General features: G+C 42.0%; 2 protein-coding genes across 2 annotated transcripts in view; both read right to left on the bottom strand.

Annotated features, from left to right (window-relative positions):
* Window positions 1-3,025, bottom strand: part of LOC311047338 (AT-rich interactive domain-containing protein 3B) — a 71,573-nt gene extending 68,548 nt beyond the window's left edge. The window contains exons 1-2 of the mRNA XM_084060023.1: window positions 2,493-3,025; window positions 645-1,307 (exon numbers count right to left, since the gene is read on the bottom strand). Of these exons, the coding sequence (XP_083916149.1) occupies window positions 645-1,307; window positions 2,493-2,645 (816 nt within the window). The 5' untranslated portion in view covers window positions 2,646-3,025. The remainder of the gene's footprint in view (window positions 1-644; window positions 1,308-2,492) is intronic.
* Window positions 3,026-5,127: 2,102 nt separating this feature from the next.
* Window positions 5,128-13,778, bottom strand: fam219b (family with sequence similarity 219 member B). The gene is made up of 7 exons (XM_084064903.1): window positions 13,455-13,778; window positions 10,848-10,956; window positions 9,606-9,699; window positions 9,435-9,512; window positions 9,009-9,060; window positions 6,357-8,910; window positions 5,128-6,295 (listed from the first exon to the last, which is right to left on the bottom strand). Exons 1-6 carry the CDS (start codon window positions 13,536-13,538, stop codon window positions 8,761-8,763), a joined length of 567 nt encoding a protein of 188 aa, XP_083921029.1. The 5' UTR covers window positions 13,539-13,778; the 3' UTR covers window positions 5,128-6,295; window positions 6,357-8,760.
* Window positions 13,779-14,041: the final 263 nt, after the last annotated feature.

Here is a 14,041-nt window from a genome sequence, read left to right as displayed (position 1 = left end):
AAAAGAAAGAGATGGAGAGAAGATGAGAAAAAGAGACGACGAGAGATTAAACAGGAAACAGAGAGCGCAGAATGAGAGCGTCAGCAAGCGTGAACCGTGTAGCGCCACGGAGCCTGGCCCTTTGCCAGGACCCACTAAGAGGGAGGATTTTTGGCCACAAATCCAATGGGCGGTCTGGGCCTCCACAGAGATTTGAAGAGACACCGCCTGAGTGGTTTGTACAGGAGCCAAGATTAAACCGGCCGTCACAGCAGGGGGCTGAAGGGGTGGGATGAGCAGTGGGTAAACACACAACAGGAGAGTGGAAAAGAGTGAAAGGATGATGCTAAACGGCAGAAGGACATCTGTGTTTTGACGAGGCGGCTCTGTGTTGACTAACTGTGTTTGAGCAGATACCAGGCACTTTGAAGCCAGATTAGAGGTGGAAGGAGAAATCTACAGACGTAATGAGCAAGAGAACCTTTTTGGACAGAGCAATTCTGCGCTCTTCATATAACCGCCAGGCAGGCAGCTATAAATGTGCGCACGCGGCTTAAGGAGTAGGGCAGCTGTGTGGTTTGAAGGTATAACTAAGAACAGACAAAAACAGGAACTGACATAATGAAGGAAACGTGCTGGCGGGGAGCCAAGGTGTCGGGGCTGACCTGTTTGAAGTGATCGTCGAAGCTCCAGTCTTCCCTGCCCTGTCCATTGGGAGAGGTGGCGGCATGGGGCCCTGCGGGGGACAGACCCTCGTCAGGCTCCTGCTTCACCCGGACAGGGGGCGAGGAGGCGTGCTGGGGGGTCGAGGTCGTGTAGCTGGGGAAAGGGCGCGTGGGAGGGAGGCGCGTGGCGCTCTGCTGCAGGGCCAGTGTCTGCTTGCGGAGAAACTCCAGGCCACTGGCGCTGCGCTCCTCTTCCTCCTCGCTACCTTCGTCCCCTTCCATCATCTCCTCCTCGTCCTCGTCGTCCTCCCCCGAATCGCGTCCCCTGTCCTCCTCGTCCTCCCTCTCCGAGTCCACGCTGCTCTGGTTGGAGACGCGGGGCAGCACCAGCGGCCCTCCCATGCCGGGGACCCCTCCGGTCATGCCCTTGCCCATGAAGCCCGCCCCGGAGGCGCGCGCCGCGGCCAGGATGGCCTGTTGCGCGGCCACCTGCTGGGCGTACATAATGTGGGCCTCACGGAGCCTCCTCTCTTTGCGTTCCATCTCGAGCCGAGCCTGCTGCTGGCGCTGGAGCTGCTCCATGACTGCCTCCAGCTTCATCCCTCCTGTAGAGGCTCCTGACGGGTAGCCACCGCCAACACTGGACTCCTGTGACATACTGGGCTGTAAGGGAGAGAGAGAGAGGGAAACACTGGTGACCAGAACCCTAAAGCCAAATCTAATCTAATCTTTAGAATTATGTCACACTGCCCTGGTTATAGAGGATTGGGGTGGGGTGGGATGGGTGCTTGCTGTTACAGTGTAGTGTACTGTAACAGCAAGGAAACAAATAAAAAGGCTTACAAGGGAAACAAAACATTGAAACTGGGCCAAACACGCGCCACGAGCACGCGCGTTTAAGTGGCTACATATCCGACCAGCATACATTACAAACGTAACACAATAAGTGCGTCACCCACACAGTCACACACACACACACACACACACACACACACACACACACACACACACACACACACACACACACACACATATAGATATAGGATACAGGGCTCCTCATAGGATCGACACCGAGGCAACAAAAAAGAAAAGAAAAAAATGCAACAATGACAGCAATATAACTGGTTTAATCTGTTGCCTCCCATTAGAAATGTGGTTAAACCCCAAGTATATGATTATTAGGCAATAAACATTTGCATCAATAGTAAAGTGCAATCAGAGACAGTATGTTCTTATCAGAATGAAACACTGTGGCTGATTTAGTTTAGAAACATTCAGCATCTTGCTGAATGTTTCCAACAAAATCGGCTCCAGTGTTTCTGATTAAGAACATTCAGCAATTAGTGTGTAGCCACCACCGGGCCCCCGACGACCCTCACACACACAAAGTAGCTTAAGAAAAAGTTTAGAAAAATGTGTCAAAGCCAAATGTGCACAAGTTGCCAAATACACTACGTTTTGTAGTTTTAAACCCCGCATAGTAGCTCATAACGCGATTAAAACGAACACTTGGATACAATATATCAAACAGCCAGCCTCCGGGCTGTTTGATACATTGTATCCACGTTTATTTATCACTATACTCCTCACACCGCAGGCTGTTTGATACATTATATCCACACGAGAGTATAGTTCTAAATGCACACAATGTTTGATACATTGTATCCACACACAGGAGTCCGGTGTGAGCAGTAGTAGTGATAAATACATGTGGATACAATGTGTCAAACAGGCAGCCATACCGGTGAGTAGCAGTGCTAAATAAAAGAGGAACCACCGGGGGTTATGTCACCACCGCAGCCCCGCCAGGCCGGGCTGGGCGCAGCGCCAAGCGGGGACACAACTCACCATTTGTGCCTTATTGCTGCTGCCGGAGTTGTGATCCACCATCCCTCCTTTCCTTCCTCTAGCTGCCTGCTGGCTGAGCTGCTGCTCGTCGTCACTCTGGTCTCTCTCTGGCACGCTTTCAATCACTTTGGAGGAATAAAAAAAAATGTGCATGCACACACACCACGGTTACAGGGGAGAGAGAGATCTGAATGATCCACTGGATCGCCAGCAGAAAGGGCGATACAAAAAAACGTTTCTCTTTTCGACCTTGTGTTCTCGGATTGGATTATTTTTTTTCTCCCCCTGATTTTTTTTTGATCCTCAGTTTTCTTGATCCTTCAGTTAATATAAAAAAAGAGGAGGACCGACACAGGAAAATGGCCCGATCTCATATCTCTCTACGTTGAGGAGGTAACTCCCTCGACTCGATTTTCCTCCTCTTCAATTACACCCCCCCCCCTGCCTGTAGGACCCGCCCCCAGTCGCAGCCAGCAACAAGTTTCACAGTTTACTTACATTACACCACCATGCAAATACTCTTGTCTCTGCTGCAACCCCCCCTCATGTCTCTGCTAATAATCAGTGGTGGGAAAAGTACTCACTATTTTTTACTTAAGTAAAAGCATCATTACTGCAATGTAGAAATACTCTGTTACAAGTAAAAGTCCGGAATACAAAATGTACTTGAGTAAAAGTACAAATGTATTGGTGATCAACATGTACTTAAAGTAGCAAGAGTAGAAAGTACTCATTATGCAGCAAGTCCCGTTTCACAAGTTTTCAAATGTGCAAAAATGTTTTGAAAATAGCAGATCTACAAGCTCACAATTCTTTGCCATGCCCATAATGCTATTTTCAAATGTCATAAATGTATATAGGGCTGAAGTGGGTAATGTATGTTTTGTGATTAAAATCAAAATCTACAAAGTAACAAAGTAACTAGTAACTCAAGTTTTCATATTTGCCTCTGAGATGTAGAGTAGAAGTAAAAGTACTGAAAAGTGTTATACTCCAGTAAAGTAAAGGTACCTCAAAATTGTAAGTACAGTACTATGTGATGGAAAGTAAATGTACTTAGTTACTTTCCACCACTGCTGCTAATAATAGAAATACATTGAACATACAGTTGGAGGGAGCTGCTTATCTGCCTCCAAACACTGACTGACACACTAATTGGGTTCCTAGTCTGGATGTATATGAAAGCAGGTCAGATGCCTTATCTCGATGACCATCGGGTCTGAAAAAGGATGATAATCACGCCAAAATGTACCGGCTGTGACAGACCCTACTACAATAGCTTATGTTAAACTAGTGAAACTACACGTCTCAATATTGCATGGATTACAGCCTTGGTTCTCAAAGTGGGGTCCGGGGACCCCCAGGGGTCCTTGAGGGAGTTCCAGGGGGTCCCCAGCTAAATGATTTCATGAACCAAATGGACCATTTGGTTCCATTTGTACACTCTCAGAGTTCAATTAACATTGATTTTACTATTTAAATTGGGGTCCCAGAGATATAAATGCCATTAAATGGGGGCCGTAGCCCTAATGCATGTCAAACTGGGGGTCCTTGAAATGAAAATGATCGAGAATCACTGCTAGAGCCGTACAAATATTGTCTTATTGGGGTCCCTGCCTGGCATATCTTTTCAAATGGAGGTCCGCGGGCTAAGTGTCAATTTTGGGGTCTTTGACATGAAAAAGTTTGAGAACCAATGGATTACAGGACAGGTTAAGTGACAATGCTGCCCCCGTGTGGGGCATGGAGAGTATCAGTGGTGGGAAAAGTACTCAAGTTGTTTGACTAATGTAAAAGTATCAATAGCCTACTGCGATGTAGAAATACTCCGTTATAATTTAAAGTCCGGAATTCAAAATGTACTTGAGTAAAAGTACAAAAACATTGGTATCATAATGTACTTAAAGTACCAAAAGTAGAAAGTACTCATTATGCAGAATGTCCAATTTCAAGTTTATATGTATTTAGGGTTGAAGTGGTTACTGTATGTTTTGTAATAATAATCAAAATCTACAAAGTAACTATAGTAACAAAAGTTTTCTAAAAGTACAATATTTGCCTCTGAGATGTAGTGGAATAGAAGTAAAAGTATTGAAATTTGGACATACTCCAGTAAAGTAAAAGTACTTCTCAATTGTACTTAAGTACAGTACTTGAGTAAATGTACTTAGTTACTTTCCACCACTGGAGAGTATTGCCTAAAGAGGTGTATAATCGATTGGACACGCATGCAATCCTCAATCAGAGTTCATTCTCATGCTACTTCCTGTACTGAATTATGTGAACCTTTTATGACGAGATGTTACATAATAACAGTGGTGGACAAAGTATATACCCAAGTATTCAAAAGTAAAACATTATGAATTAAATGTTCTTTAAAAAAAGAAAAAATATATATATATGGAAAATAGCAAATCTACATGTATTATCTGCTATTTTCACTGGTATTTGAATTCATCATATATTCTTGTATGTTTGGGTCCTATGAGTCCCTTCCTAGAAATGTAGTGGAAGTACAATATTTCTATTTGAAATGTAGTGGACAGAAAGTCATGTGCTTGCAAAAATAATATTAAAAGAAAAATAAATTCTGTCCACCGCTACATAATGACAAATGTTACACGTCATGATAGAGTACATATACCTATATTTTTATTGAATAAAGCAAAACACAGTATACTCAAATACAAAAGATTAGTGTTTCCTTTGTCAAAATAACAATTCAAGTTATTGCATTTAGCACTCAGTAACACTTGGTATATTGTCACAATGTTGGTTATTTATAGCAGATTGTCCATTTATTTGCATAGTACAGGCAAGTTATAATAGTGCGCCTGCTACTGACCACTGCTGTTGAGTGCAATCTTTCTTCAATATATCTGCATAAACAATAGGGTCAATTTGGGGTCAATACACTGGTTCTCAACATCGGGTCTGGTGACCACCAGGGTCCAAATGGACACTTGTGGGTCTGTAACTCAACTGAGAGTATACAAATTTGGTTCCATTTGTACACTCAGACAGAAAAAGATGAAGATTTTACAGTCGAGATTGGGGTCCCAGAGATAAAAAAAAAAAAACATTATCAAATGGGGTTCCGTGGCCTAATGCACACCACACTGGGGGTTCTTGAAAATTAAAAAAGGTTTAGAATCACTGGGTTTATACTCTTAATTTCAATGTGTTTGAAATTACATTTAAATTTTAACTCAAGTCACTTAGTGATACAACAAGTGTCTTCCCGTGTTCTAATGGTCATGTTAGAGAACATTTAAATGAAAACTGTAACTTCTATGACTGTGAGACCACTGAATCCACCTCCTGAACTGATTCAAATAATAAAATAGTGAATTGACACACCATTCGTTATTTATATATCAGGGTTCCTAGACGATCTTCATTGACATGCAAAAGTTAATTTCTTATCTAGAGCTGAAGACACTATCAATACGCTATATAGTACACTATTATATCTCTCCATTTCTTACATCAAATATAGCACACACTGTATAGTGATAGTGAAGACTGCATACACACACAACAGGCAGTAGTACATTAATCAGAACATTTTTGATTCAATGTTTTCCTGCAGTGTACTAATACAGACCCCCCCCCCCCCAAAAAAAAATCCCCATTTTTAGAAGCTATGAGTTAGAACTTGAATATCTAGATTGAAATGATCAAATTCTTCTTCCTCAATTTATCAGAATTTGCAGCTTAGGAACCCTGACATATCCATCCTCCATAAATGTATTGTTGTAGTCAGCAGCTAGCAAACGCCTACAATTTATTCACCGTAGTCTCTCTCAGGCCCTCACACAATGACTGATGCACACGCACACACACACAAGGGGTGTCCTGGACAAGTGGGACAAAAAAAAGTAAAACGGCATTGTTTATACAATAAACAGCTACAAAGACACTGAAATTATATGTATAGAATTCAGACTTTAACGTGAGTGGGCGGAAATGCAAAATGTGTAAATGGGAAAATAGAAAGAAAGACATGCCAACAAATACATTATTTTGCCACATGAACCCTAGCCTCACTATTCTGCCGAAAATAGCCGTCCCACAATCTCACAATATGTTGGCGCATTGTGAGCGTGTGGAACAGCTATTTTCAGTGCATAGATTTGGTGTAGAGGGAAAAAGCAGGGGACCCATTATAGATCCCTCGAGGACTCAGGTCAATAAAGTATATAGGGTTAAAGTTGTAAAAAAATATATAATAATCATCATTTTAGAACATGTGTTTAGCTTGGGACTCTTGCCCATAATTTATGTGACATACTCTGCCTAAACCCAAACAGATTCATTTAGAGGGAAAAAAAGATATTGTGTTGAATTCTGGACTTTTGGCGTTTGATCACATTGCAATATAATAATATATTCTTAGATTTCATAATTAATATTTATTGTTGCCCAATCAGATGAGAAATACAGTTTGGCAAATTGTAAATGTCAGTTGACATGGTAACACAGAATGTTTTAGGACCAGGTTTCCCGAACCTTTCTGTGACAAGGACCCTCCAAATAGCCATAGTCTCTGGCAGCAGCTCCCCTCTGCAAAACAGCTTTTAAGAAAAAACAAAAATAGCCGCTCACAGGTCAAGCTCAAACGCATCATTCGAAAATTGTTAACAATAGTGGCATGCCCAAAACAGGGAAGCCAGATTTAAAGTTGTTAAACTGGCACAATAATGTTATGAATAGAATTTGAATTGAAATTCACATTTTCATGTTTTTTCATTATTATTATTTATTGTGTATGCTGACGTAGTTAGAAAGCCAGCAATCTCCTCTTTCATACAGTGCAGTATGAAGGGTTTCCAGGCATATCTGTCTGATTTGTGTAGAGCAGATCACATTTGTTGTCCTTTATGACACAACTCGAGACACAGGTTTGTGGAAAGTTACTCGTTTTTAAGAGTAAATAATATGAATCATGAATAACAACATATGTACGTACATTTCTCCATGTATAGAACATATAGGAGGTGGATGGGTGAGTCACTGTAGAGGGCTGTGGTTGCCCTAATGACAGCGTGCAATGTAACATGTTTAATGAAGTCTGAGACTTCAGGCACAACAAGAACGAAGACTAAAGTATCCAATACTACAAAGAGGTACTATTTTGTGAGTGTACTAGTGTAGCCATAGCCTAAACCTTTTCTTAATGAAAAGTGTTTTTGTGAGTGAGTACTGAATGTAACAATAATACCCGAGCTGGGGTTCTTTTACTGTGATTAAGGGCATGACAGTGATTTAATAGGTCTGAGGCATGCTGAGGTTCCCTTGATCAAAGTAAAAGCGTAGCTTCCTAAACGTTGCATTAAACTTACATAAATATAACAGTAAAAAAAAATTGCAGAAAGAACTATCTCCATTTAGCCCTTACCACCAAAGTTGGCAAGGCAATCAATAAAACATGGCTAGCTGTACTCTCATCAGCAAGTCGGGATCATGTCTTTCACCAATCACATAGCTAGCTTAGATGAAACCTATCCAGTATCCATCTGTTGAACAAATCTATGTGTAGCACTGTAACGTTAAACCCTATGGAGCATCACTTGCAAAGACTAAATAATTAACCAACAAGATGTTTTGAAACCAATTATTACAGAGAAGGGCCAATCAATGTGAAACAGCAAAGGAATGTTCATGTTCCAGACTGGTCTAGAAGGACTTCATGTGACAGAATAAGGACAAGGCAAATTCACCAAAGAGCTGAAAAACACATGTTTTAGCACAATATTCTGTAGGTACGATATTGTGTGCATACATAGTACTATCCCTTCATGAAGTGGCTGCAGAGCTTCTGAGCAGAGCGGACAAGAAAGCAGGTCGCTGAGTGAATCCCCCAAGAAGAATGGCTCTGCCAATCTATCCAGAGTGGTCGCAGGACTGGTGTTGCTCTGCCACTCCATTCAGAGTGGTCACTGTTACTGCCACTCTATTCAGAGTGGTCACAGGGATTGTGTTTTGCCACATCCTATAAGAAGAAGAAAAAGGTTGACCTTTTGCGGTCACAGTGGATAAGGCATGGGCTGATGGCCATCGATGCTTTGGTTGAGAACATCAGGTGCACTGCACATAGCTCTGCGTAAACAGGTGCTTAGTTTTAGCGATACAGGGGCTTCCATATCCAGGCAGTGGAGTAACAGGGGAACAGGAAGCCGCATGTCAATGGTACCTAAGGTCAGGGGAGAACAGAGCTGACCCCCCCACCCCAGCTTGTGTTCAGGTCACGGCACCAATTGTGGCCTCACTGCACGGAGCAGGACAGGCTCTCTCCACAGCAACACAAAGAGGTGCCCACGGCTTTGGGGGGAATGAGATCCAGGTCCTCGTCATCCGGGATCTCGTCCAGGCGGTAGCCGTCCTTCAACAGCTGCTGGCTTAAGTCAGGGTGAACCTGGAGAAACCAGAGAAGAAATACCTCAGTGAGAGATTCAACGTGGGGTGACAGGTTGACGAAGAAAGACACGTCAAACGTCCATGCAGTATGCTCACCTCAGCTGAAGAGTAACCGGAGGAATACTGCTCAAAATCGACCTCTTCATCACTATGGGGTAAAAAACAGGGCAATGATAGTCCTCTTGTCATATTACGTTTAAATGGCAGGCATTCACCTGACAGAAAATATTTCAATATTGGAAGATTAAAGAAGCTACAGGAATTGAATTTACGATTCCTGTAATTCCGAAAACTTTTTTTTGTCTTTGATGTATGTGTTTATTCATTCACTACTGCATATGTTGTTCTCTCATTTCCCCTCAGTCTCGTCATCTACTTATTTTATTTTCATGCTTAAATAAATTGTGCAGAACTTTGTTGGCTGCTTTTTTCTGCTTTTTTCTTTTACACATTATACAAACAACTTGAGTGTTAAGAGTAGAAGCCGTAAGATGGGTGACTTTACAGCCACTATAGTTTTACCTGTCTGAGTCAAGTGCAACCAAAGTTTCTTCAGGATGCTGACTCAAAGCTGCATATCCCTTATTGTACTTCACAGTTCTACAAGAGGAACAGGAAAAACTTGATAGTCACACTAACCAAAAGCATTCTCATTCCAATCATGTGTACATCACAAAAAGCTTTCTCTATCACCTCTTAGATCCTGGTCTGGGTTGCTGCATCACTGGGGCCCCTGAGTTAAGAGCTTTCTTCTTCAGAGCTTTCCGTGCCATCTCCCTGTGCTTCTCTGTAAACGGCCACAAGTACCACAAAATGCACATTTTATGCAATTAAGCTGTACAAATATATACAGAGTTTCCATGAGAATGTCCATTTTGCAGAGGCATGAGGAATGCTGAGCGTGTCATGCAAACACAAGCCCATGCCATCACACACATAATTCTGCAGATTGATTAGCTTCAGGTATGCGTGAGGACCCAGCTTCCACCTATGTCGCAACATAATAGGCTATGGGTCAGAAAGTCATAATACTATCAATGAGACTGTGTGTCTAATAACCATGAGAAATTTCAGGCAAACAGGACATACAATGTGGAAGTCTTCTGCAAAGGTTAAAATGTAATTTAGATAGCATGTTATTTAGACAGATGCTAGGTTGATTTGTTGACCTGGCATCCTGTAGTTATTATAGTTTCAATGTACAGATCTCTTTTGTGTTGATATTATATTGTTTAGACTGATTCTAGGTTCTTGGTTTACCTATGATCCTAGATTAGTGAGGCACCACACTGTCTCTCTGCATTTGATGTATGCTTACTGTAAGTTGCTCTGGATAAAGTGTGTCTGCTAAACGCCTAAATTGTCACCAATTGCAACATAGCATAAAAACAGCTAAACAATGTATGTGATTGTGCCTCTTACGTCTTTCCAAATGGGAAAAATAAACCTGTCTTATTTTTCTTTGAGATTGAGACTTGAGGCTAATAATACCGAGAGGGTTGTGCCTGATTATTGTGTTTCCTGAGACCCTAGTACACCTGTTCTACCCTTTTTAGAATTAACTACATGATGAGAGCCTAAACAGAACAAAGTTTAAAAATCGGATTTCCTATTTAACTCCAGCAAGTCTCCAGCAATACACGGTCATCTATGGTATGTCTTGTGCATTGCACATACCATAGATAGCTGTGGAATAAAATCCTGACATCATGTTTGCAGAAGGACCTCAAATTCATGTGCAGTATAAATAAGAATCTGTTCATAATTTGTCTTGCATGGTTAAATAAAGGTTAAAAAAAAACACCCCACTGCGTTCCTTTGGACCATATGCCACATGCATACATAAAAGAAGTACTAACTAGACTATAAACTATAGACAGGGAAAGGTAAGATGAGAACCTGTTATTGGTGCCTATGAGTCAACTGCTTACTTACGTAGTTTGAGGTGGATGGCTGGAGCTTTGGACATGATGTAAGGGCCTCGCTTCTCCACAGGCCTGAAAACTCCATCTGTGGTTTTGGGCCGTGTGCTGCTAGCAGGAGCCTGAGAGTCCATCAGAATGAGATTTATTGCACACGTCCACCCATGACATGATCCACTCCACATGTACAAGACATTTGACAAGCTGTTTTTGCTTTAGCCTAGATCTAACTAATTGTTCCCAGTCTTATCGCCATCTCTCAAGGAGATAAAAGCCTGGAACAGGACTACTGCCAAACGTGTACCGGAAGTACAAGAAGTACAGAGCTACATGTTGTCCAGCCTACTGGAACTTCCTAAAGCCTTTTACTTCCTGTACTTCCAGTTAAGACACTTTCAGCTGTAGTTCTTGTCCAGCCTGGCCTGGACCGTACCATAGATATAGATCAAACATTTTTGTCTCAGGTCACCCCTGTAAATAACTTTCTCATCCACGGCACCCCTGAATTACATTGGTACTTTATAGCACCTTACGTCATCTTACGGTACGATACAGTATGTCACAAGGGAAACTTGAGAGAATATCTGTCTCCATTATAGGACAGATTGAAAATTACTTTATAGCTACTTTATGTTTAACCACTTTAACATCCCTTGAGCATCCCTGTTCTGGGGACTATCTCAATAGTCAAGCTTACATTGCATCGCATCGCAACAACGCGGTGTGAGCTTGTTTATCTGCTATTTTGCTATTAAGAGATTTGGTGTAGGTCGAAAAAGAACGCACCAAGTACAGTGCAACTCAGGTCTGTTTTATTAAGTATAGAGGGCCATGTAGTTAAAACTGAAGTGATATTGATAAATTCCAAATATTATCAAAGTATTCTGCGCCACCCCTGGACCCCTGGTGTCACGGCACCCACTTTGAGAAACCCTGACATACGTAGATAGTGCATGATATTTACAGCTCTGTTGTGGCCCTGGGTGCTATGTGTATCTATGTAGGAATCTTGATTTTCTTTTCTTCTCTTGTTTGTTCACACGTTTCTTTACAGGTTTTTTTCTCTCCCTGCTCTCACTCTCCCTTATCCACCTCCTTTTTCTTTGTCTCCCTTTCTGAAAAACAACAAAACGATGGAGCTTGCGCAATTTCACCCACTTTCCTTTACTCCTGTAAACCTGTGATGATGTGACCATACATTTGATTGTGGATTCTTAAAGGCTCTCCCAGAACAAGGTGACACCAGAGGTACCGTAACATGACATGTTCTTAAGTTTATTGTACACACATACAGAGAATATATGTACCAATTGCACAAGTTACATTAGTGACCATTAGATACTGTATGCGAGTCATAACTGATACACAAGTAGGTTAGGAAGGCAGGATATGAATAGGAATAGATAGAATACAAGAATACAAATCCACACACCAGTATTGCTGCACCCAAACGCAATTGTACTACTATTTTACCCAGTAAAATTGCATTTGGGAGCAGCAATACTGGCGTGTGGATTTTTATTCTTATATACTGATCTTTTAGCTGTTTATCAGCTTCTCTCTCATCTAAGGAATGGATAGAAAACATGATGTTCTAGCAAGCAGATGACAGTTGTGTCTCAACAGTGGCATGTTGTTACATGGGCCTGCCGTATCTTTTGATGAAGGAGGACGTCGAAACAAATCTATATGCTAAGAGTGATTAAGTAGTTATAAGATTATATGTACAGGATACTGGCTCAAGCCTCGGGCATATTACAACACCTATTACACCCTGTATCATGGGTCTTCAACAGTTGGTCCGGGACTCCTAGGGGGTCCTCAGTTACTACAGGGGGTATCTTAAAACACACATTAACATGAATGTGTGTATTTTCATTAACATGAATTCAACGCTACACATCGACAGTACTGTCAAACAAGTCTATGAAGCCATCTATGAAATCTATGAAAAAGTGCAACACAATTTTATACAATATGTTTCATCTCTCTCTTACCTAAGGGGTCTTTGGACTGAAAAACGTTGAAGACCCCTAGCCCTGCCCTATATGAATACAAACACTACTTTATAGAGAAGTGTAAGGAGGGCTGCATAGCATATCAGAGAACATTTTATACATGTGGACATGGTGTGAGTGTGACTGTCACACACAGCCCAACACGCCACTTATCCACAGGGACAGTAAAGTTAAGCAACCATTCACTTTCAGAGGGCGAAAGAAAAACCCATACAGAAACATATACTTCACTGAATGTACATTCATACACACCAGGACTTTACACACACCAGGACTATAATAATAGCGCCCTGATGCTCTTAATAATTAAGATAGATAAATGCAGAGGACAAACAAAAATGGGTTTTTAATTTAGATGGTTATGGAGCTAGCAAACCTGAGGTCCAATGGGAGGCTGTTCCAGAGTCTATGATAGTCTTGATCCTAGGCTTAGGCTAGTACAGCAACAAATACCCCAGCTCTGGTCCATAGCGTTAGAAGGAGTTTTAACGCTATGGAACTCGCAACTCACCAAAACAGGTACCCCTGGACTTTGGGGACATGTCTTAACGTCAGCCTACCAACTAAACGACACCATAACAGAGTCATTATTCTGTATTTACCGTCAGATGATCTGTGGTCTTGTTGGGTTGTTGTGCCTCCAACAGCGAGTCTCTCTCCTGCTCCTCTAGGATGTCGTTCATCATGTTGGCTGTTCCAAGTCTGTCACACTTCTCTACACCACACTGACAGTGTCACTGTGACAGTGTCAGTCCAGCCGTCATGTTGACCTCTGTTCCCCTGTTGTTGTTGTTGTTGTTGTTGTTGTTGTTGTTGTTGTTGTCGTCATCATGGATGTACATAGGCTGCTAATACTATGCTAGCTGACTGTCTGTCCATCTGCTCAGCGGCGTTCCCTTCGCGCTAGCTTAAGTCTGGTGTTGCTTGGTTTCAAAAGAAAAAAGCAGATCTACAAGATACACAACGCGTCGCATCGTGACCCGTTGTTGGTTTGTAGATCTGTTTTTTTTTTAGCAAGTGACACTCGCGCGATGGGAGCTACTAGGGTTTTCTGGCTTCCGGTGTATATTGCTCGAGCCTGTTACACCGATGTTGTTGGCCTATCGAAGTGTGTTACCGCAGAGGTCTGCTCGACAGAAATCTGCAACGTTTCTGGCTCTTGACTTGGCTTGTCTACTCTACTGTACTA

The sequence above is a fragment of the Gymnoscopelus microlampas genome (assembly GCF_963454915.1).
Source record: "Gymnoscopelus microlampas genome assembly, chromosome: 1".
Classification (NCBI taxonomy): Eukaryota; Metazoa; Chordata; class Actinopteri; order Myctophiformes; family Myctophidae; genus Gymnoscopelus; species Gymnoscopelus microlampas.
Note: the sequence above shows the minus strand (reverse complement) of the source record. Positions and strands in the feature narration are given on the sequence as shown.